This window comes from Microtus oregoni, unplaced genomic scaffold (genome assembly GCF_018167655.1).
Source record: "Microtus oregoni isolate MIOR12 unplaced genomic scaffold, Mior012 000011F_ref0000422, whole genome shotgun sequence".
In the NCBI taxonomy this organism is placed as follows: domain Eukaryota; kingdom Metazoa; phylum Chordata; class Mammalia; order Rodentia; family Cricetidae; genus Microtus; species Microtus oregoni.
Genome location: NW_024543070.1, coordinates 21,694,010 through 21,710,393, shown reverse-complemented (window position 1 = coordinate 21,710,393; position 16,384 = coordinate 21,694,010). Strand labels below are relative to the sequence as shown.

The window sequence follows — 16,384 nt, the reverse complement described above, 5'->3', positions numbered from 1 at the left end:
CAGGGCCACTCCATTTAGAATGCCACTGCCCATTTTATTTTTCTTAAAACAATGTGTATTTCCCACCTCTCGCGTTTAGAATTTAATTTCCAGACACGAGGTGTGGTGGAACACGCCTGTAATCCCAGCTCATAGGGGCCTGAGGAAACCATCCAGGTTTGTTCACTGTCCTACCTTAGCGATCTAAGAGGCGGCCTCAACAAACACCAGAGCGAAGGCAGGGCATAGTGAATCACAGCACTAGAGAGGTCGAGAGGTAGGGGCAAGCAGATCTCTGAGTTGTGGGTCAGCCTGGTCTACAGGGCAAGTTAGTGCAAGGCCCCTAGAACCACATCAGGTTCAAAGCAAAACTTATGAGTGGAGGATGAACAATACATAGTTATAGCTCACTTTAGATTAGCTGTGGCAGAGTAGCGACTCTTCCGGTCCAAAGCTTCAGAGGTGGGATTTCCGATGGTCTGGGGTTGTACTTCCGGTATAGACCGGAAGTTCCTCTAAAAGTTACTCTTCAGGAATTTACGCGGTGTGGAGTGGTGGCTCCCTGATCCAGGAACTGTTATGGGCAAAAGAGACCGAGTAGACCGCGGTACGGACTCTTTGTAGCGGTCCTTGTCTCAGTGTTTGCTCCGGTCTGTTGGGTCCAGGAGATGCTCTGCGGAGCCGGGTGGGAGGTGTTTGCGGGATTCCGGGGGTGATGCCGGGATGCAGAGCGCTGGCTCAGGAGAACTTAGCGTTCCCTGTGTAGTGCGGAGGGAATTGTAAAACCTTGCTGGGTTCACTTCTGTGTCTTCTGTCGCAGACAAGAAGAAGTCCAAAAAGAGGCAGTATGAGGAGGAAGAGGAAGACGAAGACGACACGCCTGGGAACGACTCTCAGGAGGCGGTGCCCTCAGCGGCAGGGAAACAGGTCGATGAGTCCAGCACCAAAGTTGATGAGTATGGAGCCAAGGACTACAGGCAGCAGATGCCGCTGAAAGGCGACCATACTTCCAGGCCCCTCTGGGTGGTAAGCATAGCCGAAAAGTCTGGGTGGCAGCTAAATCTTGGACATTCTCACACCTCCAAAATTCAAGAGTCAGGAATGCTGCTTTCTGAAGCAGCGGGGGCTGTACGTGCACATTGGAACAGCTGGTGTGACCTGGGCGTTCGCTCTCCATTTCTCCACAGCCCACCACACAGTGGTGAATGCCAGATAACTCAGCAGGTAAAGGCTCTTGCTGTCAAGAGTGAGACTTGAGTCTGTACCAGTACCCACATGGTAGGAGAAGAGAACCTGCTTTGGCAAGTTGTCCCCTGACTTTCAACATCGGAACTGTGGCATGCATGTACTCAAACTTACACCACATACAGTTAGTCAATCAATGTAGCATTTCTCTCTTTTTTTTTTATTGATTTCTATTGAGCTCTACATTTTTCTCTGCTCCCCTCCCTGCTTCTCCCCTCCCCTTCAACCCTCTCCCAAGGTCCCCATGCTCCCAATTTACGCAGGAGATCTTGTCTTTTTCTACTTCCCATGTAGATAAGATCTATGTATGTCTCTCTTAGGGTCCTCATTGTTGTCTACATTCTCTGGGATTGTGATTTGTGGGCTGGCTTTCTTTGCTTTGTGTTTAAAAACCACTTATGAGTGAGTACATGTGATAATTGTCTTTCTGTGTCTGGGTTACCTCACTCAAAATGTTTTTTAGCTCCACCCATTTGCCTGTGAAATTCAAGATGTCGTTATTTTTTTTTCTGCTGTGTAGTACTCCAGTGTGTAAATTACCACATTTTCCTGATTCGTTCTTCAATCAAGGGGCATTTAGGTTGTTTCCAGGTTCTGGCTATGACAATCAAAGCTGCTATGAACATAGTTGAGCACATGTCCTTGTGGTATGATTGAGCATCCTTTGGATATATACCCAAATGTGGTATTGCTGGGTCTTGAGGAAGGTTGTTTCCTAATTTTCTTAGCAGTCGCCACACTGACATCCAAAGGGGCTGTACCAGCTGGCACTTCCACAAGCGATGGAGGAGTGTTCTCTTTTCCCTACAACCTCTCCAGCATTCTTTCTTTTGTGTGGGGGATATGTGCACACATTGTGTGGGTATGCTCATGGGGGTGCTTCTAGAGCCGAGATTGATGTCAGGCCGTTTTCCTCAATCACTCATCACCTATTTGCCCAGCTCCCTGCTGGCTAGACTGATTGACCTGTGACTTCTCCCCTACTTCTTCTGCCTGTGTGCCCACCCACCTATCCCCACCTCTAACCACCAGCTCCGGTTATACACATGCACTACTGTTCCTGGTAGATCAGACACATGCATGACCTAAGCATGAACTCAGGTCCTCATGCTTGCATAGCAAGCTCTTTACCCACCGAGCCATCTCCCCAACCACTGAATAGTTTGTGTTGGTAATAGTTTACTTCCTCATTTTAAAAAAGATCTTTTAACTTTTATGTATGTCTGAGTTCCTGCATGTATGTGTGCCACATGTGTGTCTGGTTCCCGAGGAAGCCAGAAGAATGTGTCAGATCCCCTAAAGCCGGACTAACAGACTGTTATGAGCTGGGTCTTTGCGAGAGCAGCAATGCTCTAACCCCCTGAGCCATCTCTTTAGCCCCTTTGCAAGTTAATGGAAGGCATGCATTTGGTAGCTAAGTTTGCTTGACTTAAGATACATAATGTTCTACACACATTTTTATTCTAGCCAAAAGGCAATTTGAAACTATGAAGTTAGGGAAGATTTCTGTGTATGGAACATTGGGAACCTTTTCTCTCTACTCTTCTATGTCTAATTAAAGTACTAGGACCCTTGCGGTTGCCAGAAGGACTGGTTTCAAGGATATCTTAGCAGTGGACAGCCTACCCTTTTTGATAATGACATGAGAGCCTAGTGGTCTCTGCAGCCCATTAATGTCCTTGCCTGTTGTGTTTACTTGATGTTTTTAGGCTCCTGATGGCCACATTTTTCTGGAAGCCTTCTCTCCAGTTTACAAGTATGCCCAAGACTTCCTGGTGGCAATTGCAGAGCCAGTGTGCCGGCCTACTCATGTCCATGAATACAAGCTAACTGCCTACTCCCTCTACGCAGCTGTCAGTGTCGGGCTGCAGACCAGCGACATCACTGAGTACCTCAGAAAGCTCAGTAAGACTGGAGTTCCCGATGGCATCATCCAGTTTATTAAGGTGAGTTGCTAGCGGTTCTAACTGTCTTCATAATGTGGCAGTGGCGTGCTCAGGTACTGATATTGCCATCAAAATGTCTGGCTTGTATCTCCTTTGGTAGCACAGTAGCTGATTGCCTAGCTGCTGCTGCTTTGGATCCAGTTGTGGTTCTGGCTGAGGCTATGCTTCCTGTGAGTTGCTCCTAGCCCTGAAATAATAATTCAGGTCCAGTCTACTAACAAGGGTTATTTGGAAAACCAGCTCTGAATGGGTGGTGCTAGAGATCACATTTATAAGTATGTATGTATGTATGCATGTATGTGTATATCTACAATTTATTTTTTGAAATTCTAACCCCGATATACCTGAATTTTTTAAAACTAAATGAGGCCATAAGAGTAAGACCTCACAATCAGGAAGATGCTTGTCTTTATTAGGAGACATCATACAGCTGTCATAAGTCTCTTCTTCATGGACTGTAGAGAGAAGGTGGCTCTTTACCAGTCAGGAGACCTTGCCACAGTCTCATTCATCTGCGCCTGGTCCGTTCATCATGAACATCTAGAACTCTGAGAAAATCAATCTTTGTATGGTGTTTTAGGTAGTGAGCTCCATTTAAGGTTAAATACTTACTCAAGACCCATGGTAAATGAATTGTACTAGGGAAAGTCAGAACTTCAAATGTTGAAGTGAGGAGGGCTCCAGGGGAGTGGCAGTTAAATCAAAGAAGCGGGCGGTGAGTAGTTTGGTTACCATTAGCGAATCTGAAAGGGCTCCACATTGGATTTTACGTCTGTAAGCAGAATACCATGCATCCACTCCCAGAGAAGCCTTGGACTCCACAGAATTCTGCCGTGTTGTGGCGACATAGAGGGTTGCCCAAGGAGAATGCAGCAGAGCTAGGTCCGGTCTCGGTGGGGAGCTGCCTACCAGGATGATGGCGTTGGGGCAGTGCTGCGGCGGTCTGAAGGCAGCTGGAAATCTGATTGCGAGTCATCATTGCCAACACACAAATGACAGGATTCCTTCCAGCAGATTGGGAACCTGAGAGGATTTACACTATATTCCCTGTCACCAAGAAGCTTACATTGTGCTGGGCATGGTGGCACCTGCCTCTGGTCCCCGCTGTCCAGGGACATTGTGCTGGGCATGGTGGCACCTGCCTGTGGTCCCCGCTGTCCAGGGACATTGTGCTGGGCACGGTGGCACCTGCCTCTGGTCCCCGCTGTCCAGGGACATTGTGCTGGGCACGGTGGCACCTGCCTCTGGTCCCCGCTGTCCAGGGACAAGAACTGAAAGGTCAAGGCCGGGCTGGTGGATTTATTAGAACTTGTCTCAGAATTTAAAAATAGAGGTGGAAGTGATTGGGGATGTAGCTTCACGGTCTTGAGTTCATTTGCCAAGAGACAGGGTTTCTCTGTGTACCCTTAGCTGTCCTGGAACTCCCTCTGTAGATCAGCCTGGACTTGGACTCACAGAGATTGATCTGCTTCTGCCTCCCAGGTGCTGGGATTAAAGGCGTGTGCCACCCCGCCCAGTTGGGAAAATGAGAACACTGGTGGGAAGGCCTAACCTTTTGAGCTTACCTTGTGTAGCAGGTACTGCGGAGTACTCACTGTGTGCCTGATGACTTCTGGGAGCTATTTTAGTTCTGATGAGGCAGGATGAGCCTCCAGATCAGGATGGGGCTGTGGACAAGCAGGGGAAACTAAAACGGGAAACACAGCAGTACTTTTTAGCTAGGCATGTGAATTAGGAGGAAGGGCTTCTTTCATCTCTAAAACAGCTCCCTTAAGGCAGATATGACTGCACATGGGTTTTCCTAAGCAAGTCAACTCTTCACGTGGCTGTGCTGAGGCGTGGCGTCCTGGGGACTGAGGTTGGCTGGTGCTCTCTTGCAGTTGTGTACTGTCAGCTATGGGAAAGTCAAGCTGGTCCTGAAGCACAACAGGTAAGAGGAGGTGTGAGGTACCGCCCTCTACTGCCAGGGAGGAGGGAGGACTGTGGGTACGGCTGGGCTCAGGCTCTGCTTGAAACAAAAATGGAAAATTGAGAGGACTTGGGAAGGGAAAGGAGTCCCTCACCCTGTAGTCTAGTTGACTTCCAGCTGATAATCAAGAATTCTAGCTGGGCGTGGTGGTGCACACCTTTAATCCCAGCGCTTGGGAGGCAGAAGCAGGCTGATTTCTGAGTTCGAGGCCAGCCTGGTCTTACAGAGTGAGTTCTAGGACAGCCAGGGCTACACAGAGAAACACTGACTTAAAAACAAAACAAAAAAACAAACAAGAAAAAAAAATTCTCGAAGTTAAAATTTGCAGTGTTACTTATCCACATGCAATAGTAGTTTCTATATAGATGTTTCAGAGAACGCTAGCAAAGCAGTGATCACACTCGGACTGCACACATTTATGCCTTGCGTTCAGCTGTGCTCCTTCCTGTGACTCAGCGTGTTATGTCTTCACTTGTAGCTATTTGATCTGACAAAGGTGTGGGAAGTCATGAGGCTATAATTTTCAGATCATCTAGTTGAATTAGATGCAGAATGTTCTGGAAATGGTGTGCCGGTCAGTAGGGACTTCCCTCCTCCCTGCTTTTAGGTACTTTGTTGAAAGTTCCCACCCTGATGTCATCCAGCATCTTCTTCAAGACCCTGTGATCCGCGAATGTCGCTTGAGGAACGCGGAGGGGGAGGCTACGGAACTCATCACAGAGACCTTCACAAGCAGATCTGCTGTGCGTGAGCTTCTGGGTTACCTGGGGCTGGGAACTTAGGACCTCAGTTCTCCTGTAACCCGGGAATGGCAGGCTAGCCGCCCTGCTGCTGTTGTCCCTTACAGCGTCAGTTCATGGCTGATAACAAGAGTCTCAACTGCCTTTCTCTTCCAGATTTCTAAGACTGCAGATGGCAGTGGCGGGCCTTCTACCTCCCAGGTAGTAGATCCACAGGCCAAATCTGACATCCCCAAAGACCTGTTTGATTTTTATGAGCAAATGGACAAGGATGAGGAAGAGGAAGAAGAGACCCAGACAGTCTCCTTTGAAGTCAAGCAGGTTAGTGAATGCTTCCTGGTTTGTCTACCAGTCCAGCACCCTCTACTCCGAGAGAAAGGGATCCCTGTACGTTTCCGGTTTTGTTCTTACCAGTTGGCCCCTGATATTCTCCTGAGGTGATTATGGTCTGAATGTCCTTCTTGGGGCTAGGAGGCTAGTTTCCACAGGATCCATTTTGGTTCTGATTAAAGTTAATTTTGAGGAGACCAGGGATGGTGCTCTGTTGGTAGAATAACTTTCCTAGCATGTCTAAGTCCCTGGGTTCAGTCACTAGCACCATATAAATGGTGTGGTAGTGTGTGTCTGAAATCTGAGCCTGGAAGGGCGGAGGCCAGGAGGAGTCAGCAGTTCAGGGTCATCCTGGACTGCACAGTGAATTTAAGACTGGCCTGGGCTAGATGCCACTTGTCTCACAAGAACCAAAGCAACAAGAAAAAACAACCCACTAAACAAAAAAAATTTGTTTTGCCCATGTTCCTAGTTTGTGCTGTTTTTCTGTGCTAACCTTCTTGTTGGCAAGTAATATCTGAAATTGTGTTCATCTAGATAAAACTCCAGATATTGATCATGAGGCCTTTTTGAATGTTGTCTCGAATGCGTTTTGGAGTTGAGATTCTCAAGTGTCCTCTGCTGGCTCCTAGGAAATGATCGAGGAGCTGCAGAAGCGCTGCATCTACTTAGAGTACCCTCTGCTGGCAGAGTATGACTTCCGGAATGACTCTCTCAACCCCGACATCAACATTGACCTGAAGCCCACAGCCGTGCTCAGACCCTATCAGGAGAAGAGCCTGCGGAAGATGTTTGGAAACGGGCGAGCACGCTCTGGAGTCATCGTTCTTCCCTGTGGTAAGTGAGGCCTGAGTGAAAGAGGCTCTGCTTTTGTTGCAGGAGGTCCTCCCACTCCTCCAGCCAATATGCTTTTGTCTGCTGGCTGCCTCCTGCCCTACTCAGTGTGTCTCCCTGCTAGCACCTTACCTGTGAATGGCCATGGTCAGACCACTTCCTGATTCTGGACTGAACTGATATTTATCGAAGTGCTTGCTTTGTGCTGCCCTTAGTCAAGGCCCTGCGGGTATATGAGAGCTCGTTCAGTTGGCGCAGAGAAGGGCTGTGAATGGCTCCACTAAGGAACCCGTGAAGTCCTGACTGATAATGGAGGTGTCAGAGAAACCTGGAGCTGTACGGGTAGAGGCCGTGCTGCTGGGCATGTAGCACAGTTCCTACCCAGTGAAGTCAGTCTTGTAAAATGTAATCTGGAGGCTGCCTCTCCAGAAGTGTTGCTTGTTCCTGGATGGCTTGTGATGGGTGTGAGGAAAGGCAGCAGACACACGCGTTTGCACACGCGCACCCCTTTTCGTCAGAGTTCACAATTCAGTGTCAGGTCTACCTAGGTTCACAACCAGAGGCCATTACAGAATCATCTGGGAACTCCAACCTGGACACAGTTTGCAGGGATGGGCCTCTGCCTTCAGTTCTCTTCAGAAAGCTTCACAGGTCATGTCAGAGATAAAGTGAAATCATTGAACAGTTTGATTTTTTTCATCTTAATCTTCTAATGGAAGGGGAAACTAAAGTAAGAAGTTGAAAGACTTTTGTCTTCTCTGACTTTGCCAGGAGCGTGCACACTTTGTGCTTTCTTGAGCCTTGATTGTCCTATTAGTTTAAAGCTGTCATTTGCCTACATTGTGTGCTGGGTACCTGTGACCATGGGCAAATGCTCTTCACTCCAGCCTTCCCTTCTTTAAACTAATGGTAGCAGGAGCATCCTTCTCATTGTTGGTTCTAACATTTTACCATTTATGTGAGAAACATATAAGGAGCTACCGAAGGGCCTTCTACTAATTCTCATAAACAAGTACTAAGTGTGTCATCTCTTTATGAAGAATGCAGCCTGAAGCAGTGAGTGCCTTACAGATACTGTCTCTGAGGACCAGTTTATGGATTTTGCCTAGATTCTGGTCCTGTTGAGCCATTCTATCTGTTCCTGACCTTTGTTTCACTCTGCTGTTGGGTAGCGTCACCCTTTGGTTGATTGTAGGTGCTGGGAAGTCCCTGGTTGGTGTGACTGCTGCGTGTACTGTCAGAAAGCGCTGCTTGGTCCTGGGCAACTCGGCTGTGTCTGTGGAGCAGTGGAAAGCCCAGTTTAAGATGTGGTCAACCATCGATGACAGCCAGATCTGCCGCTTCACCTCGGATGCCAAGGACAAGCCCATCGGCTGCTCGATTGCCATTAGCACTTATTCTATGCTGGGCCACACCACCAAAAGGTCCTGGGAGGCTGAGAGAGTGATGGAGTGGCTCAAAACCCAGGAGTGGGGCCTCATGATCCTTGACGAGGTGCACACCATTCCAGGTGAGGAGGTGGAGGCTGACTGTCTATGCAGATAAAAGCTGACCCATTTGGAGGTTGCAGGTGACTGCTGTGTATTCTACCTACTGACTAGCAAAGAGCAAGCTCCAGGATAGCCAGGGCTACACAGAAAAACCCTTTCTCCAAAATAGTAGTAGTAATAATAATTTTATTATTATTATAATAAAATATTTTATTATATTATTATTGTGGGGTCACCACAACATGAGGAACTGTGTTAAAGGGTCGTTGAGTTAAGAAGGTTGAGAGCCACTGATCTAGAATCAGAACGCAGCATGGGTTGCCTTAGAATGCAGAGGAAAATGCGGACTGACTGAAAGTAGAGGTGCAGGAGATGTTCTAAAGCTAGACCATAGTCAGGGTTGCACTGCTCTAGAACTTACTAAAACCTGCTGGATTGTACTCTAAATGGGTGACTTTTACAGCAGATTGATAGATTGTATCACTGATGCTGTTGTAAGAAAAAGATACGCCTGCAATTGGAGAAGTCAGATTTATATTACACACTGACAACTGATACTTCAGCCTTCTTTTAATGAAACACAACAGTATTTTTTACAGAGAACATTCAGAACACTGAAAATGGGCTGTCCACCGTTGGTGTCTTTTTTGTATGATGAGAGCTTTTCCAGGGTCTGTATATGTCTGAGGATAACTAGAGATGCTGATAGATGGTCCAGCAGAGACTGGATGTCTTTGAGAAGGGAAAACGACAAGGTACTGGCCTTGTGGTAAAGAACTTGGCATGCACTGGCAGGTCGTGGCACACATCTTTAATCCCAGCACTCAGGAGGCAGAGGCAGGCAGATCTCTGAGTTTGAGGCCAGCCTGGTCTACAAAGTGAGTTCCAGGACAGCCAGAACCATTACATAGAGAAACCCTGTCTCGAAAAACAAACAAAACAAAAAAGACCTTGGCATGCTCAGACAGTGTCCGCAGAGAAGTTCTGAGAGAGCAGTCGAGGCTGCCCTGGTGCAGGTGCCAGAGCAGCTTCACAGCTCATAGACCTGGGTGGAGATGTGGCTTATACTGCTCATCTCTGAGGAAGAAACCATCTAAGGATCGGAAACAGAGAGTAACCTGAGCTGACTTACAATAGGAATCACTCTGGCTACTGAGCATAAGCACTTTGGGAGCAATGAAAGGAGTAGACTTATGGAGTCCCAAGAGAAGGCTTGAGCCAGGGAGAAGACAGTAAGATGAAGGCAATCTGATTGGACAGGCCACAGAGATCCCATGAACAGGTTAAATATGAGGGCAGAAAGGAAGGCAAAATCAAAGATGAGACTAAGGCTTTAGTTTGAGTGAAGGAAGCTCAGCAGGGCGTTCATTGAAATGAGATAGCTTTGGAAACAGCTTGCTACTTAGCAGGGAACAACCGGGAGTCTGTTAGACTTTAGACATACTGATTTGCATTGTCAGATGAATTCAGAACGTTAGGAAACAACATTAGCAAGGATATTCACATGCTGTGTCTGCACTAACAGTATAAGCATCATTAGCCATCAGGGAAATGATGATTAAGACACAAGATGTCACTTTACTCCAAATAAAATGGCTAAAATGAGAATCCTGGCATGACCAGTGCAGAGGAGGTTTTAGATCAGAGGCATCGCAGAGTTGATGGTTCCTCTAGAACAAATCGACATCCACTGTAAAATCACAGCATGATTTTTCTGTACACTGTTGGAAATGAGAAGAGATTTATGTAGAAATATCTATACTTAAATGTTTCCATAGCAACTCTATTCATAATCTCCAAAATTCAGTGGTCATCTGGGGATGTTTAAAATAGCAGACGACAGCACATCTGTACACCGGAACACAACTTGTCAGTAAAGATGAATGAACATGCAATAGCTTGTCTAAGTTTCAGGGGCATGGTGCTGAAAGAAGTGTGTGGTTACGCGTACATGACATTGTCAAAAAGATACCATCATGTTAGTGAACAGGCCAGTGGTTGCTGGGGCAGCACTCAAGGAGGACACAAATGACCAGCATATTAGGCAGTTATGAGGGAGCAATGAATTGATCTATGTCCTGATTTTGGTGTAGACATACAAATATCTATCTATCTATCTATCTATCTATCTATCTATCTATGTATCTACCTACCTACCTACCTATCTATCTATCTATTCATATATATATATATATATATATATATATATATATATATATATTACAGTTCATGGAACTGATACCCCTTCCCTATCACATTTATTTTATGATAATTTAGAAACTCAACCTTCAAGAGTATGGGTGTCAGGTCTGCCAGCATTAAAGCTGATGGTGTAGAAAGTCGTGTTTTAAATGAGTTTAAGATTGTTCTACAGTATTTCCCTTGGGCTGGGTATGAAGCCTGGGAGGGCTGAGAGTGTAGTCTTCCTGAGAGTGTACTTAATGCATACTGCTGTTCTTAACAAAAATCTCAAATTCAGGCGTGTGGGAGCCTAGTATCAGGTCATAGTCCTAAAGTTCTTAGTGTGGTCTCTGTTCTCTGGTCTGGTTCCCAACATCACTGGTTTGTCTTTGGGTATAAAAGTGAAACCAAGCTTTGAGTTCAGGCCTTTGAGTGTGTTGTGTAAGAGTTCCTGTGTTGAGCCAGGTGATGGTGGTGCCTGCTTTTAATCTCAGTACTCAGGCAGAGGCAAGTGGATCTTTGTGAGTTTGAGGTAAACCTGGTCCACAGAGTGAGTTCCAGGACAGCCAGGGCTATACAGAGAAACCCCTGTCTCACAAAACAAAACACAGACAAAACAATAGGAAGGAAGGAAGGAAGGAAGGAAGGAAGGAAGGAAGATTTCATATATTGAAGGCAATTCTCAGAGATGGTGGAGTCTTGAAGAGAAGGCTTTTGGTTGTGTGTATCACCGGCAGATGGGATTAATTCTGTTCTCCTGGGATCCCAGTTAGCTCCTGCTAACTGCAAGAGCAAGTGGTTATAAAAGAGCAAGGCTTCCAGACTCCGTGGGAGCTTTTCTGCATGTGTGATGCTGTATCTACTGTGAGGCTCTCACAAGAGTCCACACAAGTGGAGCTACCTAATCTTGTACTTTAGTGTTCGTTTTGCTCTGACAATGGAGGATGAACTAATAACACTGCGAGCCCTATTGACTGGCAGTCAAGCCCCAAGAGCTGCTATTAAATAGAGATGTGAGCAAATCAGTAAATTTTCTGATGTCCTACTTTGATTACATTGGATCCAGCAAAGCGCTTTATCTTTGAGGTCTCAAAAGATAAGCTTTTCTCTTACTGATCTTTTAAGAAGGAACCTTGTTGGGGCAATTTATTAATACTTTTGTGTTGTAATGAACTAGAAAAGCTCAGTTAGTAAAGTGCTTGCCTAACACACGCACCTCTAGGTTTGCTCCCCAGCCTCATATAGATTAAAGGCACACACCACCACCCGGCCAGTCCTCCTGACTTAACAAGCATTTATTGAGCACTTTCCTTGGCATTAGAGATTCAGAGGTACAGTTGAGACATCCCAAATGAACTGTAGACTTAGCTTTACATAACAGTGATGCAAACTTCACCCAGAGGGAGGAAGGTGATGCCATTTATGTGAAATTCAAGAAGGCAGACTTCTTTGACAGAAGTCAGGGTGGTGGTCTCTGTTGACAGAGGGGTGATGTGCTCAGTGCTCCATCTGTGACTGTGAAGGGTCCTCTCAGTACAACGTGCCTCACTCACCTGGGGCAGTTGTGGTAGCTGCCAGAAATGGCCTAGAAGATGCAGAGTCGAAAAAATTCAGATCAAGTTCTCCTTTGTCCCTGTTAGCTGTTCTGCCTCCCAGGCCTACACTGTGTTGCACTTGTTGCCTGGGTCTCCAATGCTCCTGTTAGAAAGGAAAGCCTGGGATCCTTTGCTGTTACTTGTTTGGGTCAGCAATCATTGCTCAGAGATAACCATGACATGAACGTTTTGTTTGCTTGTGCCTTCTTTTGTGTTTTGGTATAATTTTTGTTGTGTTTGCACATAGAAGTTTTCAAAAATTGTTTTTGTGTATGGTACTTAAAACTGATCATTTACTTGGAGTCTGTCCATTCTGTTCTTCTATGACTCTTTGGTTTGATTTGTCTTTTGGAATATTCTGGCCTCTTCATCTTCCAATTGGGTGGATTGGGAAGTCCTTCTGTCTATGTGTTGCTTTTATTGGTTAATGAATAAAGAAACTGCCATGGCCTGTTGATAGGGCAGAACTTAAGTAGGTAGGGAAAACTGGACTGAATGCTGGGAGAAGGAAGGCAAAGTCAGAGAGAAGCCATGGATCTTCCGCCTGAGACAGACGCTGGGAACATTACCTGGTAAGCCACTGCCATTGGCAATACACACATTAATAGAAATCGGTTAAATTAATATGTAAGAGTTACCCAGTAAAAAACTAGAGCTATTGGGCCAAGCAGTGATTTAATTATTACAGTTTCTGTGTGATTATTTTGGGTCTAAGCTAGCCAGGCAGCCGGGAACCGACAAGCGGCCTCTTTTCTCCAACAATTGGGTTTCTTTTTAGAGGATCATTGGCCCCATCTTTAATTATATTATAGACTAAACATGATACTGTGTGTACTGAAGATTGAAGCCAGGGTTTCATGTTTGTGAAGCTTCCACTGAGCTACACCTCCGACTCCATGAGTTAAACACTTTTTTTCCTCCTTTGGAAAAGCAGGCTGTAGTGATAAGAGCGGCGGTCCCCAGCACCCCGGCTGCCCACATGGCTAGCTTATTCTCCGAAATAATTACACGGAAACAGTATTCTTTTAAACACTGCTTGGCCCTTTAGCTCTAGCCCTTACTGGCTAATTCTGATATCCCGATCAACCCATCTCTAATAATCTGTGAGCACCGGTCTTACCGGGAAGATTCTAGCCTACGTCCATCCTGGGTCGGAGCTTGATCGCGTGTGTCTCAGAGAGCAGAGCTGTCGTGTCCGCCCTGGAGATGGGAGCATGGCGTCTCTCTGAGGCGTCTGCCCCCGAGAGGAGAGCTGTCGAGTCTGAGCTCACTTCCTCTTCCTCCCAGCATTCTATTCTGTTTACTCCTCCCACCTATGTTTTAACCTATGAGGGCCAACCAAGCAGTTTCTTTTTTTAGCCAATGACCTTCCTCCATCAGCAGGCAAGCCAGGTTTTATTGAGTAGAGTAACAGCTCCCTGTGGGGTGTGGGGGTGGGCTGTCCTCAAAACGTGTTGCCCAGCCCAAAACTCTTTTTAAAAAAATTATATTTACTTTTGGGGAGAGCATGTGTATGCCATGTTCAGGGTTTGGAGGTCAGCAGGAGCTGATTCTCTCCTTCCACCATGTTGATGCCAGACTTTGAATTCAGGTCATTAAACCTGGCAGCAAGTGTTTTCATCTGCTAAGCCATCTCATTGGTCACCCAACTTAAAACATCTTAATCTTCTTCCAAAGTGTTAAAAGTTTTAAAAGCTGTGGCCATGGAAGCCTACAAATTGGAGGACTAGGGTTCAAGTCTTGGGAACCCACAAACTCTGTGGATGTGCTAAGTTTTATCTGTAATCCTAGCACTCCTGTCTTGTAGGAAGACAGAAGGTGGCAGCAACAGAATCCCTGGCATATGCAATAGTACACCACAAAAAGACCCTGCCTCAGACAAGGAGGATGAGGTGGTCTTCTAATGTCCACACATGTGCTGTAGCATGTGGGTAGCTGCATTCACACACATAAGCATACCCACACAAGAGTTTTAAAAAGTTGTTTCCCATTTATTTGTTTATTTGATAAAATCAGGAATTATAGGCAGGCGGTGGTGGTGCACGCCTTTAATCCCAGCACTCGGGAGGCAGAGGGAGGCGGATCTCTGTGAGTTTGAGGCCAACCTGGTCTACAAGAGCTAGTTTCAGGACAGGCTCCAAAGCTACAAAGAAACCCTGTCTTGAAAAACCACACACACAAAAAAAAAAAAAAAGGAAGAAAATCAAAGTTGCTTCTTGATGAAAGTAAGTCTCATTGGTATTGTTGGGTGTTTTGTTGAGACGGGTCTCACTCTAGTCCTAGCTGTCTTAGAACTAACTATATAGAACAGGCTGGCCTCAAACTCTGAACGATCCTCTTGTGTCTGCTTCCAGAGTGCTGAGTCTAAAGGCATGTACCACCATGCCTGATTTAAGTGGTATCTTTGTGGGAATCAGAGAAGAAGGATGCTTAAGCAAACTAGTGACTGAGCTTCATCATTCCCGTGAGCTCTGTTTGCTCTCTGGTGTAAGGGGGAATGGTAGAAGGCAGAGCAGAGCTGGCTTCCTCTCTACCCCCACATCCCAGCTTCCCTAGCTGTAACCTGGGGACAAGCTTCAGGATGAATGATTTGTGTGGCTTGAAGTCAAGTCATATTTGCTACTGCTGTCTGGACTCTAGACAGTGTTGGTAGGAGAATTCTGGCATTTGTGAACTTGGAACTCCTTGAAGTCATTTATCCCTTGTTCTTCTTTCTATCTTTGAGCAGTTCTAAAGCCATGCTGAAACACTCTTGCTTTGTTGTTCTTGTCTGGAGCCAGAGTTCAGCTCTAGTCCCAGGGTCAGCCATATGGTGCGGCAGATCAGTGCCAAGCTTCAAGCTGTGTGTGGTTCCTTCTCAGTGTAGAAGTAATGATGTGAATCTTCCCTTTGTCCACAGCCAAAATGTTCCGGCGGGTACTGACCATTGTGCAGGCCCACTGTAAGCTGGGTTTGACTGCAACTCTTGTTCGGGAAGACGACAAAATCGTTGACTTAAATTTCCTGATTGGGCCCAAACTTTATGAAGCCAACTGGATGGAGCTGCAGAACAACGGGTACATCGCCAAAGTCCAGTGTGCCGAGGTATTTGCACCCCTGAGTGGTTTGTGAAGTAAGGATTCCTCCAATGGGAGGAGTCTCCCATTCCTCATGGGCAGACAAACAGGTCAGGACCCAGTCTAAATGAGCAGGCCATACCTTGATAGGCGAGCCATACCTCAGAGCACAGTGTGGTGGAATCCTCTGTCTCTGCCATGTGGTAAAGTTGGTAAGCCAGTACAGACCATGCCTCTGCTCCTCGTGTGATGAACTCTGGGCACTCTGTCCACCTTTGCCCTGCAGCATTGCTGCAACAGCCTGAGTGGGCAACCACTCAGGTTGCCAGTGCCAAAGTCCTAAGAGAATAGATTGGTCCTTATGGTGTTATTTCTGAGGACACGTTTTTCTAATACTGTTTTTTAGTGAATACTGCACGAGTGTGTGCTAAAATCCATAGTCAAAGGTAAGTTTTTGAACGAATGACAAAACCATCCTATATAGGTTGTAGGCTGGCTTTAACTTACAGAGATTCGCCTTCTGCTGCCTCTGCAGTTCTGAGATTAAAGATATGGCTCTATGTATTAAATTTGATTAATAGTTGTACTCTGGTTTTCCCTTCCTACCCATGGTCACGTTTTCTAAGACCCTCACTAAACGCCAGATACTGCATAGTCTGAATCTCCTGACTTAATGGCATTTGCTTTGTAACTAAGCACTTGTTATGTAATAGAGTCATAACTTCTGCTCTGTGAGGCTTGATAGAAAACCCAGCTGGAGTTTCCTTTTCTTCTTTACATTTTAATGGTATCAGAATCACACTTGCTGTGGCTCTTAGCAACCTCAGCATGAGTTTTATCTTTTCTTTTCCTAAGTCAAGTACTTTCAAGTAGAGGAGGAACTTCATGGCCTCTCTTTGGTATATTTAAGCTGCCAGCATCACTGTACGTGTACTTTAAGGCTATTAGTAGTATTCCTAAGTGAGTGTTACTTAAGTACAAGCATTGCAGTACTGGGCCAGGCGGTACAGTAATTAAGA

The 16,384-nt window shown here is 46.1% G+C and overlaps 1 protein-coding gene across 1 annotated transcript in view; it reads left to right on the top strand.

Moving 5' to 3' along the window:
- Positions 1–477: 477 nt before the first annotated feature.
- Ercc3 (ERCC excision repair 3, TFIIH core complex helicase subunit) overlaps positions 478–16,384 on the top strand; it is a 30,376-nt gene continuing 14,469 nt past the window's right edge. Inside the window, exons 1-9 of the mRNA XM_041660536.1 lie at positions 478–586; positions 800–1,005; positions 2,934–3,170; positions 5,051–5,100; positions 5,747–5,882; positions 6,036–6,200; positions 6,842–7,046; positions 8,239–8,553; positions 15,209–15,393. Coding sequence (XP_041516470.1) covers positions 559–586; positions 800–1,005; positions 2,934–3,170; positions 5,051–5,100; positions 5,747–5,882; positions 6,036–6,200; positions 6,842–7,046; positions 8,239–8,553; positions 15,209–15,393 — 1,527 coding nt within the window. The 5' untranslated portion in view covers positions 478–558. The remainder of the gene's footprint in view (positions 587–799; positions 1,006–2,933; positions 3,171–5,050; positions 5,101–5,746; positions 5,883–6,035; positions 6,201–6,841; positions 7,047–8,238; positions 8,554–15,208; positions 15,394–16,384) is intronic.